Source organism: Felis catus, chromosome X (genome assembly GCF_018350175.1).
Source record: "Felis catus isolate Fca126 chromosome X, F.catus_Fca126_mat1.0, whole genome shotgun sequence".
NCBI lineage: Eukaryota > Metazoa > Chordata > Mammalia > Carnivora > Felidae > Felis > Felis catus.
The window spans coordinates 61,171,656-61,196,526 of record NC_058386.1 but is presented as its reverse complement, the minus strand read 5'-3'; the positions used below and the strand labels follow the sequence as shown (position 1 = coordinate 61,196,526).

General features: G+C 38.3%; 2 protein-coding genes across 3 annotated transcripts in view; one reads left to right on the top strand and one right to left on the bottom strand.

The window, feature by feature from the left end:
- The first annotated feature begins 4,920 nt into the window (after positions 1-4,920).
- Positions 4,921-24,871, top strand: part of ABCB7 (ATP binding cassette subfamily B member 7) — a 167,988-nt gene continuing 148,037 nt past the window's right edge. For both annotated transcript variants that reach the window (XM_019823991.3, XM_004000654.5), the window contains exon 1: positions 4,921-5,122. In XM_019823991.3, coding sequence (XP_019679550.1) covers positions 4,955-5,122 — 168 coding nt within the window. In that variant the 5' untranslated portion in view covers positions 4,921-4,954. The remainder of the gene's footprint in view (positions 5,123-24,871) is intronic.
- Positions 16,464-20,188, bottom strand: LOC111558772 (pinin-like). Its single transcript, XM_023249444.2, is given in 3 exon segments — positions 16,464-19,073; positions 19,332-19,583; positions 19,586-20,188. Coding segments are annotated over 3 exon segments (2,325 nt in total). The 5' UTR covers positions 20,136-20,188; the 3' UTR covers positions 16,464-17,550.

The window sequence follows — 24,871 nt, the reverse complement described above, 5'->3', positions numbered from 1 at the left end:
TATGACTAAGCTGGGTTGCAGGTATATGGGTGTCCATTGTCTTTTCTTTCTTAATTTTTAGTAATGATGAAATATTTCTTAATGTTAAAAATAGACAAATAAGTTAGTTTCAGAGAGTTATATGTGCTTTAAAAGTGCTTCTCAAATTTTAATGTGCATATGACTAGCTTAGGGAACTCTTATTAAAATGCAGATACTGAATCATTAGGTCTGGAGTGGGGCTTGAGATTCTCCATTTCTTTTTTTGAATTTTTTTTAACCTTTATTTATTATTGAGAGACAGAGCAAGAGCATGGGAGGGGAAGAGAGAGGGGGGAGACACAGAACCTGAAGGAGGCTCCAGGCTCCGAGCTGCCAGCACAGAGCCCCATGCAGGGCTCAAACTCACTAACCACAAGATCATGACCTAAGCCGCAGTCGGACACCTAACCAACTGAGCCACCCAGACGCCCCAAGATTCTTTATTTCTTAGAAGCCCCCAAGTGATGTCAATGCTAGTGGTCCATGGACCACCATTCGAGTAGCAAGATTTTAAGGGAAATGAAATAAGGCAATGTGACAGAGAGAGGCAGGGACAGGAAGTAGCTTCTTTAGATAAGGTGTCTTGAAAAACTTCTCTAAATAGTGATATTTGAATCATTAAAATTCTTCAGGAATGATGTTCTAAGTAGAGAAAAAAGCAAGTGCAAAGGCACTCAGGTAGGAATAGGTTCTGGCATTTTATAGAAATAGAAAAGGCCACTGTGGCCTTAAAGTATTTAAGTGTTTCTTCCACATTCCAGGTGTAATTAAGTGCAAAGATCACTGTATTTGGAGTCATAAAACCTAGGTTTGGTCTTCATCCCATTAGCTCTGTGACCCCTGTCAAGCCACAACCTGTTTCCTCATAAATATATGAATATTAATGAATAATATCTATTCTCCAATGTTGATGTGAGGATAAAATAAGGTATTAAAAAGCACTTTGTAAATTGCAAAATACTATACACATATAATTATTGCATAAGTAAAGTGCTATCATCTGATCTGAGTTTGAAATAGCCAAATACAGTGGCTTTTACTGTGTGCTATCTCTAATTATTTCAGACACTTATGTGTCAAGTTGCTGCAGGCCAAGTTGGTTTGTCTGTTGCTGTAGTTCTCCAGCAGTGCACAACTCTCACAATGCTTCATGTTCTATTTTTGGGAGCACTGGAAATTTTCTTTGACTCTTTTGGCTCATGTTTGATCCACTTTAGCTCATCATAGAGTAACTACTTGTGTATTCCAATGTGATTCACATTTCTTTTTCTTTTTCTTTTTCTTTTTCTTTTTCTTTTTCTTTTAAAGAAGGGTTGCCCAGGATGTGACATCCCCATGAGGAACGTTCCCTTTTTTTTCTTTTAAATTTATTTATTTTTGATAGAGACAGAGTGTGAGCAGGAGAGGGGCAGAAAGAGACAGAGAGACACAGAATCTGAAGCAGGCTCCAGGCTCTAAGCTGCCAGCAAATTGTCCAACGCGGGGCTCGAACCCACAAACCGTGAGATTATGACCTGAGCCAAAGTCGGACGCTTAAGCGATTGAGCCACCCAGGCACTCTGTTTTGTGATTCACATTTCTTAATAAGAAGAGTTGACTTACAATGAACAAACAGTACTTCAGCAAAAATAAGTTGACTCCATTCAAAGACTGCACAACTATTGTTCCATGCCAATAATGCCTTTAGACATTAATGAAACTTATCAAGAATCCTGAGAAATCATCTGTAGGGTCAGGTGTTTTAGAATTCTGTGGTCTTTCCTAATTTAAAATCTTTTGATTGTATACATACTTTAGAGACTTTTAATTAAATCTTGTCTTTGAATATAGGCAACATCTTTAGTGTACAGAGCAATGGAATAGCAGCCAGACTACCCCTGGTCTAGTTCTAACTCTAACTCTAAAACCAGAAGGCCCTGGTCTTCTTTATCTATTAGGAACAAGGAATACCCTCCAAAATCTATTTTTAAGATCCAGCAAAATAATGTGTGTTTCTGGAAGTATAAAAATTCAAAATATTCTTTTGTCACATTACATTGTAGCAGGATTCTCACACAGAGAGTCATGAGACTGAAACTTTTCTTTCCAGGAAGCAACTTTATTCCTGCCAGCACCACTCAGCTGGGTTCATACCCAAAGAACTGAGCCCCGAATGCCATGTGGTGTAGTTTTTACATTTTTTTAATTTCTTTGTCTCTCAAAAAGGTAACATACAAACCTATAGTCTGATTAAGTGGTCTCATGTTATAAGGTAGTGAAGGATGTTGTCAAGTAAGCAAATAGGAAGGTTGCCTTGAGGTCTTTTTTTTTTTTTTTCTTTGCTTAGGGAGGGAACCCTACCACAATATCTAATTTCTCACAAAATATATGGTATATAGATTCCCATTAAAATTTTTTTTAATGTTTATTTATTTTTGAGACAGAGAGAGACAGAGCATGAACGAGGGAGGGTCAGAGAGAGAGGGAGACACAGAATCCGAAGCAGGCTCCAGGCTCTGAGCTGCTGTGGGACCCAAGGAATTTTGCAAAAATCCCCTACCCCTGGACAAGCAGAGCAAGACTAACTCCATTTTGTGCTACACCCACCATCTCATGTATAACCCCCACATGACCCACTTATTGCTTAAGACACTCCCCTACCCTAGTCAAGCCGCTGAGCACACCCTTACTGGAAACAGGCTCAAATAGGAATGCGGAACCCCTAACTGCCCAAGAATGCAAACCCCACCTTTTGCCTGCCAAACTTGCGCGCCAATTCTGACCAGAGTGATAGGCTAGTTCAAACAGTTACTATAGGGTAAATTGTAATTCAATTGGCCACCTGCGTGTGGACTGACATGAATGTGCAACTTTCTGTGTGTGTTACAATCTCACTGGCCCCTGGTCCCTATAAAACTGCTACGCCTCTTAACCTAGGGGTTCAAGTCCCTGCTCTGCTGTGTCAGGTATACTTGGGCCCAAGCTCGAGCTTGCAAATAAACCCTCGTGTGTTTGCATTGGTATCGGTTCCTTGGTGGTCTCTTGGATTCGAAATCGGGGGCATTACACTTTCAGCACAGAGCCTGATGCGGGGCTCGAACTCATGGACTGTGAGATCATGACCTGAGCCGAAGTCGGACGCTTAACTGACTGAGCCACCCAGGCGCCCTGATTCCTATATATATATATATATATATATATATATATATATATATTTTTTTTTTTTTTTTTTTTTTTTTTTTAAATAGAGCATTATTGGACAATGCTTTACCTGGGTAGAAAGATTCAGTGGCAATATTCAGCCCTAAAAGAAATTGCTGGAAGAGTCTAGGGTTTCTCTATTGTAGAGTGTTGCTCTCTAACCCAGAATCTATGCTGAATAAATATTTACTGATGATGACATAGGCATGAATAAAAGAGACCATTACTAATCTGTTAACAAGATAATAATAAGCCAGAAACATACAATTAGTAAGTCCTGTCAATGCTATCTCATAATATCTCTAGAACTGATCTATTTCCACTGCTACTGCCATGTTCAGGCCTTTATTTTATAACTGAACTATTGCACTAACTTCATGACTCCAATCTGAACTCCCTTCAGTCCGACCTTTCCACTTAATCCAGAATGGTATAATGTAAATACAAATCTGATCATGTTACTCTCCTGATTAAAACTCTCCACTGGCTATAGTATCAAGCACTAACTTCTAAGAATGAAATATGAGGTCCTTCCCCATCAGGCCTCTGCTTATCCGAGCTTCTCTCCTGCTACTCTATCATATGCTCCCTAGAATCTCGAACATGGAAATGTTTTCTTATACCTTCTTGTTTTTAAACATGACATTTCTTTTACATGGAACTCCGTTCAGCCTCTTCAGTTGGAAATTTTATTCTTTAAATAACTCTGCTCAAGCATCCTCTTCTCTGGAAACCTGAGTGTAGGATGAATCTTGAAACAAAGTAACTACATGGGCCATGCATTTCTTTTGTCTTCATCAGACTTAACAGTCCATCATGCCTCTATATAAGGAGTTCATAATTATTTACCTGTCTCGTGTAAAAACTTTGAGAACGCAGTAATGTATATAAAATTGCAACTGCTTCACTGTCTACAGGGTTTTAGGCAACGCTGACATTTGGAAATGCAGTTTTCTGGAAAACTGTAACATTTATTTCGGTATCATTTTGCTTGATGATAGTGGTAAAAAAAAGAATATAAACCTGTTTTTAAAAATGGACTTTTCCTCCATACATTTTCACTTTACCATCCATTAGCCAATCTAGCTGTTTTGCAGTAATTAGGGATGCTGCAGAAACCAAATGGAAAAGCTAGAAAGAGATGCAAATTAGCAGAGTAAATATGTGTGTGTGTGTGTCCCAAGAGCAACAGACCAAAGGAAAACTGCCCCAAGGATTGCGCGAAAGCGAATAAGCCCGAAACCCAGTGAATCTCAAGGTTCCTGAAGTCTCCACCCTGGGGAAATTAGTATCTGTAAATTTAATCTAAGCGTTAGTGCACAAGAGAGTGAAGAGAAAAATATGCAGAGGGAAAACGGAGTGAAGCGTTGCACTGAGTTGAAGGCTGTAAGAGAAAAGTGGAATGACTGGACAAGATAGGGGTTGGCGGATTTAGCAAATGCGGTATTTGAGACATACTAAAAAATGACTCGTTTATCCCAAGTTAAAATTTAATTGTGCATCCTGTATTTTATGTGGCAAATCTAAAAAAAGAGAGAAAGACGTTATTCTACAATTCCCGGTTGTGTAAAGCACTCAAAGGCCCTAGAAAATATAGCTGTTAAGCCCAAGTACCTGACTCCTTGCAGAGAAGCTATTTCCGGTCTCGGGCCCTGAGAAAATGAGGGGGAGGGGAGAGAAGATTAAGGTAGCTGAGTGGAGTCCGCCAGCGTCCCACAATTCTCTGCTCTAGATTCCTCTTTCCTCGCTCAAGATGGCGCTGCTCGTGATACATTCTTCACGCTGGGCAGCCGCAGCGACTGCCTTTGAAAAGCGTCGGCACGTGGCAATTCTGATTCGGTCTCTAGTCTCTGTCCGTGGTGCAGGTCCTCAGCGGAGATCACGTCAGCTCGGCGCCTCGGGAGCTGCTCGAATTTCCCAGGTGAGATGACATTCACGTGGAAGAGTAGGGTGAAGGACAAAGGGACCTATGGAAAAGTTTGCTCTCATGTCCTCGGGTCAGAGAGAAAGCCAAGAAGAAAGGTTGTCAGGGCTAACTCGGAACATCAGTAAGTGAAGGAAATTAGGGGTGGTAATTTGAGGAAAGGGGGAAGAAAACCTTTGTGGTACGGCAAGGGAATGGAACGGAAGGTTCCGGGCAGAGGGCACCTGGAGCACTAGTTAGTCTCAAAGGATTTACGTGTTTGTTTCCCTCCCCCCGCCCTTCGTAGTTTAAAAGATGGGCTAGACGGGATCCCCAGATTGCTTACCTTTCTAAATGCAAGGAAAACTGGCAACTTTTCCAAAGTTAGTAATGGAATTTGGGACTAATATGGCCATGGTTCAGATTTTACTCTCTTGAAAGTAGTATTTGGGGAGCATTGTAACATGACAGCACAACTACCTGTAAACAAGAGGCTGAGTTGGCACAGTTAACTCTCTGCTGACAGTGCTTCCTGATAGGCCAAAAACCATACCTATCTTTCTCTCCAAAACATAGACCGCCCTAAATTCGTATGTAAACACGATTGTCTTTTGATCTGAAAATAGTGTTCTTCTGTGTACACAGGTCGCTTTGGAAGCCATAAGGCTGCTTATCTTTAATTAATGAATGTAGTTTTTGTTATAGTGTCTCTTAATTTGTGTCCATAATTCTCTCGTAGCAGTTACAAAAAATATTCATATTTGTACTTTGGTATATCTTTTTATTTCCTATAGATTGGCAAAACGTTTAATTGCCACCACTTGTTCATCAGTATCGCTGAAGCATTGTCAGTTTTGTTTGGGAAGCACCCTCATAAATTTTGATTCCACGTGAACAGATGTTTAATGTCTACATTGTACATAGCACTATGCTAGATAATGAGGGTACCAAGAGAAACATACATTAATGCCTTCAAGATTGATCAGTTTAGTTAAGGAGTTTGTATTTATGTATTACAAGAATAACTAAACAATGTAAGTAGGTTAAATATCAAATGAATAGTATAAACAATAAGGGCAGTAAGCATCTAGAGGAAATAGGGATAATTAAGGACCAGATTACAGAGAGGATCTCATGCTGGTGATAGAACTGAGGAGAACATTTTAAGCAGGGAGAATAGGGAATGACACTAGGCATGTGGAATGCCGGAGAAATTATATGCATTCGTTCATCCAGTGATTATTGAACACCTTTACAGCAGTAGAGGTTACAGCAGAATAAAATACAGGCCCTGTCCTTGAAGAGTCTAAAATCTAGTAAGGGAAAAAGGTAAGTAAACAGGCAATTATAATACAGTAGTGCAATGATGGGAAGGGTACAGAGTACTAAAAGAGTGTACTTGAAGGGCATCTAATCTAATTTTGAGGTGGGAAAATGTCTTGAATAACTGATATCTACTAAGCCAAGGCCTTAAAAAATTAAGAGAAATTAGCTAAAGAGGGAATAGTGTGTGCAAAGGCCCACAGGTAAGAGAGAGCATGGACCTTTTGTAGAACTGCATGTAGTTTAGGCTACTGAAGAGTTCAGGATAGAAGCAGCAGATCAGGCTAGATCTAGAAACAGATCCAGATCATTTTATTAAAGGTTTTAAAACACTAATATGGCTAATATGACTAATGTATTTTGTTCAACTAATATAGTTGAAAGTTTGTAACACATGACCTCTTGGGAACCATTCTTATTCTGTACTCCTCTAATAAGCCTCATGAAGTTAAAATAATATTTGTAGGACTTTGTCAGGCTGGGGGGATGGGGGGAAGGAGAAGTTACTGGGAGTTTCAGAGGAAGTGATGGAAATAAATTTCTCTCTTTTCATGAACACTGTCCCCACAACTTTCTTCTTCCACTGTCTTCTGTACATCCTACCATTCCCTGTGGTTACCATTTCCAAAGTGTGAAAAAAGAAAGATGTTACTTTTGTTTTCTGCTTCTTAAAGGCATGCAACTCTTGCCATAATTTGAAAAAATGTAGATTTAACTGGGAGATGAAGGAATGGTTATAAGGCTTTCATACTTTTAGGACAATCATTAGTATATAGCATAATATTTTAGAGCTGAAAGGAACCTTAGTGCAGTGTTATGAAACATGTTAATAAGTTGGATCAGTCTTTTTTTATATGAAATTCAGTAGAATAAGAAAGAAAATGTCAGTGCTTTATATATATTAAGGGAAGTATTGTTTTATGTACTGTTTTATGTGTATATGTACTTTGCCACATGTATGCGATTACTGGGATGCATTGTAAAATGTGTTTTTCACACAGGATTATTTACTGGATTATTTACTGTGCAATATGGTAGTCACCAGCTTCATGTGGCTGTTTAAATTAAATTAACATTTTAATTCCTTGGTTGCATTAGCCACATTCCAAGGGCTAAAAAGGTACATAGATATGGAACATTTCCATCATTGCAGAAAGTTCTGTCCAACAGTGCTGCTTTAGAGAAGATCATGTCCAGCCTTCTAATTTTGCAGATGAGGTAACTAAATCCTAGTATAGATAAATGGCAGCCTTTAAGGCCATTCATTCATTTATTGCCTTCTCTGTCAGGTATTCATATAAAGGTAAATAAGACTCTTGCAGGCATTAAACATACAATAAATGTTGAATTGTAAAGATTCTTACACTAGAGCACTGTTAATAGAGGGAAACACCTTAAACATAAAAGTTTTTTTATTAAAATTGTAAGTGTTGTAAGATTTAAATTGTAATGATTTAAAGTATGATGATTTAAATTGTAATGATTTATTATACAGTTGCCTCTCTACTACATTAGTTAATATTAAAAAGACGTGAGTTTTGGGGCGCCTGATGAGTACCTGAGTTGGTTGAGCATTTGACTCATTTTGGCCTAGGTCATGATCTCAGGATTGTGGGATTGAGCCCAGCATCGGGCTCTGTGCTGAACTCCCTCTGCCCCTCTCCCCCACTTGTGCTCATTCTCTCTCTCCCTAAAATAAAAAGACATGAATTATGAGTGATAGAACTTTTTTCAACAGTACTTATATGGTATGTGGTTAGACCACAATGCTTTTTATCTAAGTTTAAAGAGTTAATTCTTGATCCTGATCCTGATCATATACTTTTCTTCATTTGTTTAAAAAAAAATCTTTTTTGAGATTTATTCACATACCATATAATTCACCTATTTAAAGTGTGCAATTCAGTGGTTTTTATTTATTTTTTTATTTTTGTAAAATCAATCAGCACACTTGTAATTAACAATGATTAACTTAATTTTTTTAATTTTAGAGCACGAGTAGGGGAGAGGGGTAAAGGGAGAGAGAGAGAATCTTAAGCAGGCTCCAAGCTCAGCATGGATCAAGAGTAGGATGCTCAAACAACTGAGCCACACAGATGCCCTGAAATTCAATGGATTTTAGTATATGTAATGATACGTATCACTGTCACCATAGCCAATTTTACATCTTTATTACCTTAAAAACAAACTTGCTACCCTTTGCCTATCACCCTCCCCCCCCCCCCGCCCACATTTTCCTCCCTCACCAGCCCTAAGAAACCACTAATCTATGTTCAGTTTCTATAGTTTGTCCATTTTGGACATTTCACATAAATGGAATCATATAATAATATGTGGTCTTTTAAGACTGGCTTCTTTCACTTAGTAGTATTGTGTTTTTAAGGTGCATCTGTGTTATGGCATATATTAAGTACCTCATTTTTTTTTTAATATTTATTCTGAGAGAGAGAGAGAGAGAAAGAGAAAGAGAGAGAGAGCATGAGCAGGGAAGGGGCAGAGAGAGGAGACACAGAATCTGAAGCAGGCTCCAGGCTCTGAGCTGTCAGCACAGAGCTGGATGTGGGCCTCGATTTCATGAACCGTGAGATCATGACCTGAGCCAAAGTCAGACGCTTAACTGACTGAGCTACCTAGGCGCCTCAGTACTTCATTTGTTTTTATAGCCAAATAATATTCAGTGTGGTTATGCAATATTGCCTTTATGCATTCATTGGTTGGTGGGCATAGGTTTTTTTCCCCTATCTTTTGGCTGTTATGAATAATGCTGCTATAAGCATCCATGTACAAGTTTTCATTTCTCTTGAGTGGATACCTAGGAGTAGAATTGCTGGATCATATGATAACTCTATGTTTAATTCTTTTAGGAACTGTTAGACTGGTTTTCAAGGGACTACACCATTTTACACCACCCTCAGAAGTACAGGAGGGTTCCAGTCTCTCCACATCCTCGACAATGCCAATAGTTCTTGTTATCCTACTTTTTTAGTCTAGCTATCCTAGTAGGTGTGAAGTGTTATCTCATTGTGGTTTTGATTTGTATTTCCCTAATGACAAAAGACGCTGAGCATCTATCCATGTGCTTATTAGCCATTTGCATATCTTTTTTTGAGGAATGTGTATTCAGGTCTTTTGCCCATTTTTTAATTGGGTTATTGGTCTTTTTATTATTGAGATATGAGAATTCTTTATATATTCTACATTCAGGTCCTTTATCAGATATATGATTTGCAAATATTTTCTCCCATTCTGTGGGTTATCTTTTTACTTTCTTGATAATGTCCTTTGAAGCACAAAAGCTTTTCATTTACATAAAGTAAAATTTATCTATTTTTTTCTTTTGTCATACTTTTTGTGTTATACCTAAGAATCCATTGCCAAATTTGAGTTCATGAAGAATTACCATGTTTTCTTCTAAGAATTTTAAAATGTAATTCTAGTGATATATAGAAACAACTCTTGTATAGTTATAGTTTCCTTTCCCCACTTTGTTGTTTTATTTTAATATATATCTGTAAATGTTGCAATCCTAACAATATATTGTCATAATTATTGTTTTATATAATTTATGACTTTTAAAGAAGCTGAGAGAAGACAGGAAGGCAAGTAAATATTTATTTTGTTAGACTAGCCTTTGTTTTTTGTTTTTTTTTTTTAACATTTATTTATTTTTGAGAGAGAGAGAGAAAGAGAGAAAGAGTGTATGAGCACGAGCAGGGGAGGGTCAGAGAGACTGAGACACAGAATCCGAAGCAAGGTCTAGGCTCTGAGCTATTAGCACAGAACCTGACACGGGGCTCAAACTCATGGACTGCGAGATTATGACCTGAGCCCAAGTTGTACGCTTAACCGACTGACCCACCCAGGCGCCCCTGTTATACTAGCCTTTGTATTTATCATTTATGTTTCTCTTCATATCTTCTCTTGTGTTTGATTTAGCATCTGGAATCATTTCCTTATGCCAGTATAGCTGTGCTCCCATCCATCTCCTTCGTGGTGTTATTGGCAAATATATTGCATCGCTACAGGTCATAAGCTCAACAATTAATTTTTATCCATATTATTTTATACAGTTGCTTTTAATTTTTTATTTATTTAAAAGTATTTATTTTTGAGAGAGAGCGCACAAGTTTTTTATATAGTTTCTTTTTAAAATCAGTTCAAAGAAGAAGGTTAAAAAGTGTGCATTTATACATTCTGGTGCTGTGTGTGTGTGTGTGTGTGTGTTTCAATTGCAGTCTGAGGTCATTTGTTTTCAGCCTAAAGAACTTCCTTTAGTATTTCTTGTAGGGTAGTTCTGTTAGTAACAAATTTTCCTAGTTTTTATTTATCTGGGAATGTCTTTATTTTGCCTTCATTTTTGAAAAGTAAGTTTTCAGTATATAGTATTCTTGCTTGACAGGTTTTTTTTCTTTGAGTGCTTTGAATGTTATCCTACTGCCTTCCAGCCAATGCATTGTTTTTGCTAAGAAATCAGTTGTTAATCTTATTGGGTCCCCTTGTTAGTGAGGAGTTTTTTTTTTTTTTCTCTTGCTACTTTCAAGAAGTTCCCTTTGTTTTGGCTTTTAATGTTTTTACTATAAAGTATGTGTGGCTCTCTTTGCATATTTCCTCCTTGGAGTTTGTTGTATTTCCTGGGTGATAAATTATATTTTAATAAGTTCTTTTTAATAAGCTTTGGAAGGTTACAGCCATTATTTCATCAAATAGTTTTTCTTCCCCTTTATCATTCTTCTTTCTTTCTTTCTTTCTTTCTGGTACACTCATTATGCATATGTTGGTGTGATTATTAATGTTCTACATTTCTCCGAGGCTCTGTTCATTTTTCTTCACTCTCTTTTATCTCTGTTCTTCATATTGCATAGTCTCTATTCTGTCTTCAAGTTCACTAATTCTGCTGCCAATTTACATCTGCTGTCAATCCCCTTTAGTAAAGTTTTCATTTTAGTTATTGTATTTTTTTAACTCTAGAATTTCCATTTAGTTCTTTTTAAATAATTCCTGTTTGTTGATATTCTTCATGTAACGTTATATCATCATCACATCTTCCTTTATTTCCTTTTTAAACATTTTTTTAATGTTTATTTATTTTTGAGAGAGACAGAGACAGAATGTGAGTGGGTTAGGGGCAGAGAGAAAGGGAGACACAGAATCTGAAGCAGGCTCCAGGCTCTGAGCTGTCAGCACAGAGCTCAACGTGGGGCTTGAATTCATGAGCTGTGAGATCATGATCTGAGCTGAAGTCGGATGCTCAACCTACTGAGCCACCCAGGCGCCCCACACCTTCCTTTATTTCTTTAACGTGGTTTCTTTTAGTCTTTGGACATATTTATAATGACTACTTTGAAGCCTTTACTTTTCAATGTGACATTTGGTCAAAACCACAGGCAGTTTCTCTTGCCTGCTTTTTTCTCAGTGTATAGGTTATACTTTCCTGTTTCTTTGTATGTCTTGCAATTTTTTGGAAACTGGACATTTAAAGTTTTTTTTTTACGTTTATTTATTATTGAGAGAGAGAGCGAAACAGAGCATGAGCATGGGAGGGGCAGAGAGAGAAGGAGACACAGAATTTGAATGAGGCTTCAGTCTCTGAGCTGTCAGAACAGAGCCCAACACGGGGCTCGAACCCACCAACTGCGAGATCATGACCTGAGCCGAAGTCGGATGCCCAACCGACTGAGCCACCCAGGCACCCCAGGAAACTGGACATTTTAGATAATGTAACTCTGGGTACTAGTCCCCTCCTTCTCAGGGCTTCTTGTTATTTACTTGCTTGTTTATTTGGTTAAATACTGGATGGATTATTTTAGTGCTGTTTCTCTCCACCCACCTCCCTGCTTCCCACTTCACAGTATTTAATGCTTCTTATGTTGCTCCTTAAAGGGCATGTCCACAGTTACCCTGGAATGACAGTGGTTTTGGTGAGGCTTTCTTTGCCTCTTTCCCAGTTATGTTCCATTAGTTGCTGGCAGATTGCACTGTTGAAATCAATCAATTTCTTGAGGCAGAAATTGTTGCACAGACTGAAGCAGTCAAATTGGGGTTCCTTTGAAGTGAAAGCTCTGAGGTCGACTTTGGAGATTTGTTCTGACCACAGGCAGGCTCCTCCCATCTGTCTCCCTTCTTGGTTTTCTGGTTCTCTGGGACATACCAGCTGACCTATGGTTTAGCTTCTGTGTCCAATGATTCCATTAGTGTTCTACTACTTAGCTTTCACCAGAACCTCCACTGTTTTTGAGAGCAACCTGAGGCTTGAACTTCCTCACATCAAGTTGTAAGTGAAGACAATTCCTCTGGGAAGAGATGAGGAGCTATTTGTTTTAGTGCCTTCTTCTTTTTCCAGACAAAAATCTATCAGCCGCAGCTCTGAAGCTGGGGCTGGGGACAATGGTCATTTGTCTCTTAGTTAAACCTCCCCTTTAGGAGTTGAGTGCTAGGTAGAGTAAGCGGAGTTTTTTTTTTGACTGCCTCTCCTGGTATGGAACCAGCCTCTTAGGAATCATGGTCAGGGTGATTGGGCCTTTAGCAATCAAGTATTCTCAGTGGCACCATACCCAAGGTAGAGCCTTTGTCCCTCCCATGGAGCTGTGTGGAACAATGGAGCCCCTCCTTCTTGACCACGTTATCCCAGCATGTAGTTTCAGCAATAGGTTTCTGGGGGAAAGACGAAAAATGCTGATATCCTGCCTTTCCCAGGATAGTCTTCTGATTAGGAACTTATGAAGGAGAGAGGGGGGTAATGTACTGTGCTTTTGGCTGCACCAGTCTCAAGGGGAGTTTCCATATTGCCAAACTGGGAGTGGGGAGGCAGGGAGTATGTCCTGGTTCAGACGCTACAGACTTGCTATTCTTACTGAACTATAGTTGCTTTTCTTGAGTAAATGTTACTTCATTTGCTATATGCCCCCAGTCCCATTTCTAGGGACTTTAAATGGTTGTCCTTTTATAACTTTTACCAGTTTTTCTGGGGAGTGGGTCTAAGGAGATCCTTATGTTGTCATGCCAGAAGTGGAACTCTCTTCATTTGTTTTTGACTGTCTCATGTCATTTGGCTTACTGCATGCAGCAAGGTGGTCTGTCCTTTTTCTTTGGTTTGTAGAAGATAATTTCCATTTAGATCTGGCACACCTTTTGTTTTAGTGTACTTACCTTGTATGCTCTATTTAGTAGTTCTTTTGGATAGGTACTGTTTTGTTTTCATTTGCTGGTTCATATTTCATTTGTTTACATCATGGGCAAGGAATGAGAACTTTAATATCTCCCTGTAGAAAATTCCCTCTTCCTGTACTCCCACTGCTGACTGGCTGCTACTAAGAGACTTTACTTCTGGACATCCTATTAACTGAAGTGGAATATAATAACACTAATGAAATTATTCTGCTTTGTTTTTTAGAGATCCTAGTTTTAAGATATAAGTTTTACATTATAAGATGCATATCAAGAGATGGCAGTGATTACTGAGAAGATATTAAATGTAATAAGAAAATTATAAACAACAGGAAAAAATTAAGGGTGTTTTTAAGTAAATTTTGCATGGAACTTAAGAGGGTGAGAGGTGATTCAGTGAAATTTAAAGTACCTGAAAGACAATTTTTTTAAATTAATTAATTAGTTAAATAATTTAAAAAAATTTTTTTAACATTTATTTATTTTTGAGAGAGAGAGACACAGCATGAGCAGGGGAGGGGCAGAGAGTGAGGGGGAGACACAGAATCTGAAGCAGGCTCCGTGCTCCAAGCTGTCAGCACAGAGCCCGATGTGGGGCTTGAACTCACCCACTGTGAGATCATGACCTGAGCTGAAGTCGGACGCTCAACCGACTGAGCCACCCAGGCGCCCCAAGGACAATTTTTTTAAATTAAAAGCTATCATTCTAATAATTCAGTGATACCTGAACTTACCTGGAACATTAGTTCATTAGGAACATAGACTTCAGTTGCAGGAAGAGGGATTTAATATACATATAAAAATAATTTCTTAAATTAATATTCTTTTTATTGGGAGAGCAATAATGACTTTTTAAATGACCTAAGTGGCAGAACAAATAACCATTGATTATAATTTAAATAGATATCTTAATGATAGAACTGGTTTATATTATTCAGCATCACAACTCACTTTAAAAGGGGTGATTTGGCAGAAAGAACATTGGTAAACGGTCAGAAGAGTTGGATTCTAGTCTTGGCTTTGGTGTTAGGAGACAAGTGAACAATCATTAAATAGTAATTTGCAATCATTAGACAAATATAAGTTATGAAGAAGCAGTGGCTTGGTTTTGAAAAGAGCAGGACCAAACCAATTCAGTTCTTCATATGAGAGAGAGTGACAGGGTACTTACTTAGAAGTGTAGTCTATGTTGATTTCAGTAAAGCTTTCAATCTTGTCCCCTGTATCATTCTCACCCAACAAGCCAGGAAGAAATGGTATTGCAAACTGTTCAGGGGTCTTGAGGTAGTAGTGTAGTAGTAAGAAAATCTTACCAGAGAAAATACAGATAATTTGAAAGAGTTTGATTTATAAATATTAAAGGGGATAAACAACTGGTGTACAAAGGACATAGCATGGTGTAATGGAATGAATATTGTCACTAGGACATCTGAATACTTGAGCTCTGTTTCTACTCTTAATTATCTTGGACAGATCGTTTAGTCCTTTGGACTTCAGTTTCTGTAAGGGTTCAACTACTTGATCTCTAAAGTTTCTTCCAATTCTGTAGTTTCCTGACTCTGATCTGCAGGGACTTTGTATAAATAGAATCTCTACTTTGTGATCCTAGTTTATTACTGGTAGTAAGTAGGTTTCTAGTAGCAACATAGGCTACATTTAAATTCACGTAAGTTTTTAATGGGGGCAAATTTATATTGTTCTGCCTCTTATAGTACTTGTTGATCTAAGAAGAGGAATAGAAAAAACGAGATTGATGATGAGTTTAGTATTTGCTTAGTGTTGGGGAGATGAAATGAGAGTGGGGAAAGAGAAAGCTAGCTTCTAAAATAATCTATGAAGGTAGAAATAGGTTCCAAATAGATGGTGGAGAGTAGCAGCAGTGCTTGTAAAAGTTGTAAATAAAGATGAAGCTTACCTGGCCTATAAATGATAAAGAAAAGAAATATAAAGGTCTTAGTCTGAAAGTGGCTTTGGGGATTGAGAAGAGGAATTCAGAAGACCCCTTATTGGAAATAGTCAAATAAATAACATTATTTAAGCCATTGATATAGTTTATTGGTTATTAAAATTAACATGAGGGGGAAGAAAAGTTCATAATATTATTTCTAAGTTTTCTTTTAGAGTACTAGGCCCTTCAAGAATCTGATAAAAGCCATGAACCTTCTCCCTGGAAAAACGGGCATACATGCTTCATTTTTCACACCATTTTTTGGCGGGGGGGGGGGGAGATCAGAGATCCCTGATAAATATAATAATGAAGACTGGGGGGCATTTCTAATGGAGTTCCTGAGTAGCCAGTGGCAGAATAAAGGGCACTTATCACTGGGCAGTGGGGGATAGAAGTGGAATGGAAACTTATTTTGCTTGTATCAAAACTTTGATTAAATGAAAAATACAGTAATGTTGATTCTCAGTGTTGACCTGAAAGTTAGGCTTCTCAAAAAGGAGTATGTTCCTTCCATGTTGTAAGATAGAATTTAAAATAGAGGTGAAATTGCCTGTTCTGTATATGATCCTTATTGTCTTCTCTTTTTATTTATTTATATATTTTCCCTTTTTAATTGTACAAAACTGCATGTAATAAAAATGTGAGAAAAGTAACCCACAGTCTTACCTCTTAAGTAATTTTCCATTTTCCCCTTGAATTCTAGTTGTTATATGTACATAAATTTTACAATTCTAAGATAACTTTAAATTGTTTCTTTTTACTTATAAGCATTATTTTTCTTGGTGCTCAGTCTTTACCAAAATTAGGTCTTTTAATTAATTAATATTTTAGTAATTTTAATAGATGTATATTTAACTGTCTACAAAAGGTGACATTTTCTTTGTTTTGGTTTTTTTTTTTTTTTTTTTTTTTTTTTAGCAGTCACACAAGTCTAAGCCACATTTATTTGCACATGTATAGTAATGGCAACAGATACTCCAAATTCATACAAATTGATAAAACAACAAAGTTAATCACTTGGTACACTTGTGTGTTATCTTGCTTACAGATTCAAGTGTAGATGAACTTCCTTCATTCTGTAAACTTTCATACAATACTTAAACAAAAACTCTTGAAAACACATATTGGCATGTTTCAGTTAGAGCCAACACAAAAGTTAAGACAAGACCATAAACTCAAAAACCAAGTTTAGAGTATACTTTTCTACCTCCCTCCCCTACAAAGTGATTATTTTCTTCAATAGATGTATATGCTATATCACACAAGTAGCCATGGAGACAAAAGAATGATGCTCCCATAATCATGAAGAAAATGCCAACCAAATTATACTGTTTTAAGTTATCTACCAAATATATGATTTATATATGAGAAACAGGGGGAAATACTTAGATTAAAATAACAAGGGAGTTTAGAAAAAGATAGTAAATGACTTTGAGAACTATGTTCCCCCTGAAAACTGCAAAGATCTGACTTTGACAACTCAAAATAATCATCTAAGGCAAGTAAAAGTGAAGAAACCTTCAAAGACATTCTAATCACGTTCAGTATCTAGTGATAAAAGCTGAAAATGATATCAAGAGGGTATTTATTATACAAGTGTCAACGAGGACATCCCAAAACTAATGAAAGAAATGCACATTTATTTCTACAAAAGCAAAGTATGGTACAGAATTAGAAGGGAACAGACTTAAAGATTTACCTATTGAAATATACAGATTCTTACTGAAGAGTATAGGATTATTTAAAAAAGATGACAAGGGATGTTAATCTTTTTTTATTATTATTATTTTTACATATTTTGGAACCTCACATAATTTTGATAAATAACTCTTACAAAATTATGCAAAAAGTACAAGAATGTCTGGTAAACAAACAGTCTGTATTTTCCAAAAAGATTTTTACAACATGCAATTCTTAAGGCAGCATCCTTCTTACAAGGAAAGGTAATCCTTTTACTCATCAAGAAATCTGCTGCTGCAAAGAATAGGCTAAGAAAGCCTGGCTTCTTCCATTAACGCCTTTTGTCTTTCCTGTCTGATTTTCGGTCTCTTTCACTTCTTGAAGATCTTTTGCCTGATCGACTACTCTCTGATATAGACCTCTTTCTGTCGGACCGAGAATTCTTATCCTTTGATCCTTTTGTATCTCTACTACTACCACCTTTCGAAGATTTGTGATTTCTTTCTAGTCCTGATGTATCCCTTCGCTTCCGATCCACGCTCCTTCTGTGCTTTCTATCTCTATTATGTCCCCGGCCCCTACTCCGACTTCTACTCTCACTACTACTAGTAGTGCTGCTGCTACTGTCTCTGCTGCTGCTGCCGCTGGTGTTGGAGCTGCTACTGGAACTACTTCGACTGCTACTGCTGCCACTGCTGGAACTGCTTCCACTGCTGCTACTGGTTGAGCTGCTACTGGAACTACTACTGCTACTGCTGCGACTTCTACTCTTGCTGGTTTTATTTCTAGCTCGACCTCTACTTCTGCTCCTAGTTTTGGTTTTGCTCTTGCTCTCTGGATGTACTGTTAAGACTGACTCTACCGTCACCTCAGTGAGTTTTACAGATTCCACAGGAAACTCCTTCCTTTCAGGTAGTAAATGCCCTTGCTCCTGAATAACCTGAATTGGTGGCTGTAAAACAGCTAATGGCAAAGTCTCAGGATGAGAAAGAGGCTGAGGTTGGAGTACTGCTTGGGGCTGGGGCTGGGGCTGGGGCTGGGGCTGGGACTGGGACTGGGACTGGGGCTGGGGCTGGGGCTGGGACTGGGGCTGGGGCTGGGGCTGGGGCTGGGACTGGGGCTGGGACTGGGGTTGGGGCTGAGGCTGGGGCTGGGGTTGGGGCTGGGGCTGGGGCTCAGGCTGAAGCTGAGGCTCAGGCTGGGGCTGGGGCTGAGGCTGAGGCAGGGGCTGGAGGTGAGCTACAGGCTCAGGCTGAGGCTCAGATTCTTTCTCTTCTTTTTCCTCAGGCTCATTTTCCATTTCTAGAGCACAGGCATTCTCTTTCATGGGAGAAAGAGATTTACATTCTTTATCTGGCTCAACTTCAAATTCCATTTCTGGCTCCAGTTCTTTGCTAGTTTCATTTTCTGAAGGTTCTACACTTTCAACTTGATTGATTTCCATTACCTCCTGCTCAGTAATTACATTTTTGACACTCTCAACCATCTCTAGCACATCCATAACTTCGTCAGGTTGACTATCCTGCTGCTTCTCACTTTCCCTTATCTCAGTTTCCTCCTCCATCTTGACCTCCATTTCCTGTTTTTGTTCCTCCTCCTCCTGTTCTTTCTCTGCATTACTATGTACTATACCTATTTCCTTTTCCTCTTCCTCTCCTGCTTCCTCTATTTCTACATCATTGTGCTGATTACCTGTCTCCTCCAACTCTTCCTCTCGCTGAGCCACCTTACCCTCTTCTTGTTCCGCCTTCTGTTCTTCATTACGCACCACCTGATGCTCTTTTTCCTTCATTGATTGTCTTCTAGGCCTAGCCTCCATTTTATTTATTTGTTCTGCAAATTCGATGCGTCTACCTTCTTTTTTTTTTTTTTTTTTTTTTTTTTAAAATTTTTTTTTTTCAACGTTTATTTATTTTTGGGACAGAGAGAGACACAGCATGAATGGGGGAGGGTCAGAGAGAGGGAGACACAGAATCGGAAACAGGCTCCAGGCTCTGAGCCATCAGCCCAGAGCCTGACGCGGGGCTCGAACTCACGGACCGCGAGATCGTGACCTGGCTGAAATCGGACGCTTAACCGACTGCGCCACCCAGGCGCCCCCGATGCGTCTACCTTCAAATAAAGCATTCATTTTTCTCTGTGACTCTTCTATTAATTTTTGGGTAGCTGGACACATTCTTCCAGGAATATAGAACAAATGGGGCTTTGTCTTAGTTCTTATATATTTAATTATCTTGGCATTATGCTCATTCCATTCCTCTTGCAGCTGCGCAAGCTCAACCTTCTGTTCTAAAAGCCGCAGTTCTGTCTGTTTAGCACGCCTCTCTTCAAACAGTTCTCTCCTCTCATTTTCAACTTGTTTCTTTCTTCTTCTGCCTGCACTTCAAGTTTTTGTTCAATTTCCTGGCGCCTCTTTTGCCTTTCAGTAGCAACAGTGGATTCTTGTTTAAATTTCTGAAGAGTGCCCATCAACAAGCCAAATATTCGTCGGTTCCTTTGCTTTCCCTTTTCATCCATATTTTGATCCTGGATAAGGTCTCTACGTGTGCGTTCTTTGGAGGTAGCTACAACTGAAGACTGCAAAGCTGGCTTTTTAACATCATCATCCTCTGGGTCGCTTTCTTGGCGTGATTCTCTTCTTGTCCGACGCTCCCCGCCCAGCCTAGTGACTGCCCCTTCAAGGTCTCTCTGTTTGGCTGGGGGTCCTCCTCCACTATCTGAGAATCCACGCCTCAGCAATAAACTACCATGTCCTCTACCTCCACCAGGACCAGAAAGGGCCAGCAATCTGGCTTGGATAGGCCTCACGTCATTCGGATCCCGTCCAGTGAGCTTGCGAATATTCTCATCCACGTTCTTTAGGCTCTCTTTGGCCTTTTCTAGCTGCTCCTGCAAAGTTCTCACCGCGACCGCCATCTTCTCTCTGCAGCAGGCTTCCAGACTGCTCTGTTTTGTTTTTTTACCTCCTTTTCTAAAATTTGTCTTCCTAAAGTTTTGCTAGAGACACGGTTCAGTCCATAACTGTGTGTGTGTGCAAATACGTAGAAACCTGGAAGTATATACTTAAACGTAGCTCTGAAGAGGGGATGGTTTGTGAAACTAAAGGACAGTAAGGGACCTTTAACTTGTTATTAAAGATACTTTATCATTTTATAAGAAAAATTTCATGTCTAAGCCTTTCAGTTGGTGGTCTGACCTTTTTAATAGGTTGTATTAACTTGTTCATTTGTTCAACTCTAGTTTTGTGTACATCCTTGTATATGACTCAGTGGTTATTTTGTGTAATGTAAAAAGATCTTTAACATTTATTTATTTCTAGTTTTTTTATGTTTATTTATTTTTGAGAGAGAGAGGCAGAGACAGAGTGCAAGGAGAGGGAGGGGCGGAGGGAGAGGGAGACACAGAATCCGAAGCTGTCAGCACAGAGCCTGATGTGGGGGCTTGAACTCACAAACCTTGAGATCATGACCTGAGCCCTCATTGGAGGCTTAACCAACTGAGCCACCCAGGCGCCCCAAAGATCTTTAAAATTTTAAAGAAACTTCCCTGAAAGTATTCTATAATTTTTCAATTTAGCTAATTTTTGATTATCAGTTTGCTAGGGAATTGGGGAATACTTTTAAGATTGAGTCTCAGCATTTCCTCTTCATCTCACTGGTTTCTTCAATTAGTATGTAACATAGGTATTTTGCATGTTTGGTGCTGCCTAATAGGGAACTGTACTCATGTTTTTTTTTATCAAAATTAAGCTCTTGTATTTTAAAAAATTACCAAAACAGTACTGAAAGATTAGGAAATATAGGGAAAACAAAGAAGAAAGAGTAAGAAAAAAGAAAAAAGCAGCTATTCTCTAACACTTTGGTATAAACCTATACTTAGAATTTTAGTGTTCATAGTTTACAAAATGCTTTAACATTTCATTTTTTCCTGTTCCTATTTAATTCATTGGTTTTCACCAGGATCCAAAAAATAAAGACTTCTTGTTGCTTAGAGCTGTACTGCCCAGTACAGTAGACATTACCCACATGTGGCTATTTCAAATTCCATTAAAATTAATTAAAATTAAAGAAGATAAAAAACTAGCAGCTTAGTCATACTAGACACATTTCAAGTGCTCAATAGCCACATGTGACTAAGTGGCTATTGTATTTGACCACACAGATATAGAACATTTCTGTTATCACTGAAAGTTCTGCTGGATATGGCTGGCCTAGTAGATAATTTTAAATAGGGAATGATATTATCAGATATGTTTTTGGAATATTATTCTGGCTGCAGTTTGAAAGATAGGTTGAAAATAGGGATTGGAGATAGGATTTAGGATATTGAAGTAATATAGGAGAGAAGTGATAAAAAAAACCTGCACTGCCTGTCCTGACAAAGCATTGTCAGGGATTTGCCACCAAGCATTCTTGTATCATGACATGATTTTGAAATGCTTTGAAAGATCTTGAAAGGTTTTGAAACAGGAGAGTATCACTTTGTCTTAGCTACTTAACTTAGTAGTCTCAGTGTTTTTATAAAATGGGCATTTGACAAAGACTTAACCTTATTTATTTCCCACAGTTCTGGGGAGGATCAAGTGCAACAATAGATTGTGAAAGCAGTTTGTGAGTTGTAAAGTGGTTTGAATTTTGCCATTACAGTTTTAGCTTATGGTTCTGTAATAAAACATAATCTTTTGTAATCGATTTTGTGGGGACTGCCTATAGAACTCATGTTGGTAGGCTACCCTCACTTATGTTTTTTAAGGTTTTTTTTTTTGTTATTTATTTTTGAGAGAGAGAGAGCGAACAGGGGAGAGGTAGAGAGAGAAGGGGACACAGAATCTAAAGCAGGCTCCAGGCTCTGAGCTATCAGCACATAGGCCAATGCAGGGCTCCAACTCACTATCCGAGAGATCATAACCTGGGCCGAAGTCCGACACTTAAACAACTGCGCCACCCAGGTTCCTCCTCACATCTGTTTTTGAATGCTTATCCAGCAGTCCAGTTACACTCTAGCTAATTAGTGACAGAACTGACATGACAACCCAAGGCTTTTCATTCATCTCTTTCTCCTTCATCTCACTAGCTCTGCTTTTCACAACTTGAACAGATGAATTTTACTTATTTAGGACTTTTTGTGCAACTATACTCTATTGCATTGATGAATAGCTAGAGTAAATCTATTTAAATAAAACTGTTAGACTTTTAAATAATTTAAATTTAAATAAATTTAAAAATTAAAAAAAATTTAATTAAAACTATTAGAAAACTGTCTTTTAAATGAATTCTTATATATTATGTATTACATATTACATATTACAGTATTGTAATACATACAGAAGTAGTAAAATCATACTACACTAATGTCTTTAGAGTTTACCACCACCTAACACAACTCTACATTTACAAAAAGAATATGCCACTATCATCCTCAGCAGTCTTTTAGCAAATGTTTATTGGGTACCTGCCATTTGGCAGACATTGTATAGGGCACTGAGGCTACAACCATGAGCAAGGCATAGTCTTTGCCCTCCAGGAAATTGCAATTTAAAGGAAAAAACAGGTAACCAACTATTCACATAAGGTGTGATGAATGCTCTCATAGGGGTATATGCAGAATTATATGGAAGCCCAGAGGTGAAGAACCACCCTCAATCTAGTGAGGTTAGGGAACACTTTCCAAAGAATTTATAGATGAATATTGAAGGATTTGTAGGTAGAAGTTGGCTTGGTGGGTGAGTGAAAGGTTATTTTAGGACAAAAGATATTAAATGCCTTGTCTTCTTTAGAAAAGCTGTAGTTTGGAGGTGGATTGGGAGTGGACAAGATTGGAAGTAGGGAGACATTTGGTTTGGATGGAACATTAGAGGGTTTAATGGTAATATTGGAGACAAGGGATGATAACCTCAACTAAGGCTATGACAGTGATTATAGAGCTATTTAAGAGGTAAAGTTGACAGGAGTTATGAGTGGTTTGATGCACAGGATAAGAAGAAATAAAGAGGAAAGAAAGTTCCCAGGTATCTGGTTTAGGCATCTGAGTAGTGATACTATTAACTAAGATGGGAGGAGTGAGTTTGAGGGGTTGGAGAAGATAGAGAAAATGCTGAGTTCACCATGGGATATGTGGGGTTTAAGCTATCTGTGAGACATGATGAAAATGTCTAATGAGGGGCGCCTGGGTGGCTCAGTCGGTTAAGCGGCCGACTTCGGCTCAGGTCACGATCTCGTGGTACGTGAGTTCGAGCCCCGCGTCGGGCTCTGTGCTGACAGCTCAGAGCCTGGAGCCTGCTTCAGATTCTGTGTCTCTCTCTCTCTGACCCTCCCCTGTTCATGCTCTGTCTCTCCCTGTCTCAAAAATAAATAAAAACGTTAAAAAAATTAAAAAAAAAGAAAATGTCTAATGAACACTTGTATATATGGGGTAGATACTTGTCAAAGAGATCTGGGCTTGAGAAAAAGTTTGAGAGTAATTGTGGAGGTAATTTTTTTATAGTGGCTATGGATACCTTTGGGAGACTGTATAAAATGAGAACAAAATAGAGGGCTAAAGAAGAAACTCTTGAGTTTTCCAGTATTTAAATCAAACAATAGTTGAAGAAGATTTCACAGTGGCCAGGGAGGTTAAAGGAATGGGGGTAGACTGATTCTAGAAGTCAAGAGAGGAGACAGTTCCAGAAAGAAAGGAATGGTCAGTAGTGTTATGCAACAGAGAGGGTATGTAAAATGAATATGCAAAATGTTATTGAATTTAGCAATTAGTATTTCTGATAAAAAAACAGTTTCAGTAGTGATTGGGGGTAGAAGCCATATTACAGTGTTTTAAGCAGTGAGACATTAGTGGTGTGTCCTTCTCAGTGCATCATTTTGGGGGTACATGGTGTTGTTAACATCTTATTTCTGGTGAAGTTAACCTTCATTGCTTGGTTAAGGTGGTGTCTACCAGGTTTCTCCAATGAAAAATACTATTTTCTCTTTTGTAATTAAAAAATACCTTGAGGGAAATTCTTTGAGAGTATGCAAACAATCATGTTTCTCTTAAAACTTTCGCTAGCTAGTAACATGCATCAGTGGATCTTGTCTACAGTTACTACTGTGATGTTTGCCTAATTATGTTTTTCTGTTTCCCTCATTCCTTCTACATTTGTTAATTGGAATTCTTCTGTAAGGAAGAGCTGTCACTTCTCCCTAATTTAATTTATTTATTTATATCAGGATGAACTCATAGATGTTAATAAACTATATTCTATGAATTATAACCCAGTACTCTCAAGTTTTATTTTGTTGCTCTAGTTGTCCCAGCTCTAAGCCACTGGAAGCTCCAGTCTCCAGCTCCTCTGTCCTTTGGACATGTGCCTATCTGTTTTCAAGCACTTCCTTACTTTTAGGCAACACACGATTTTCCAGGTTCATCTTATATTTTCCCTGCCCTGGCCCTGAGATCAGCTCTTTCTACAAAGAACCCTGTACCTTCCATTGGAAAATGGCATTTGTTTGTTTGTTTATTTACTTATTTTTCTTTTCAAATTTTTATTTAAATTTTAGTTAACATGTAGTACAATATTGGTTTCAGGAGTAGGATTCAGTGATTTACTACTTACATATAACACCCGGTACTCATCATAACAAGTGCCCTCCTTAATACCCAGCACCCATCTAGCCCAT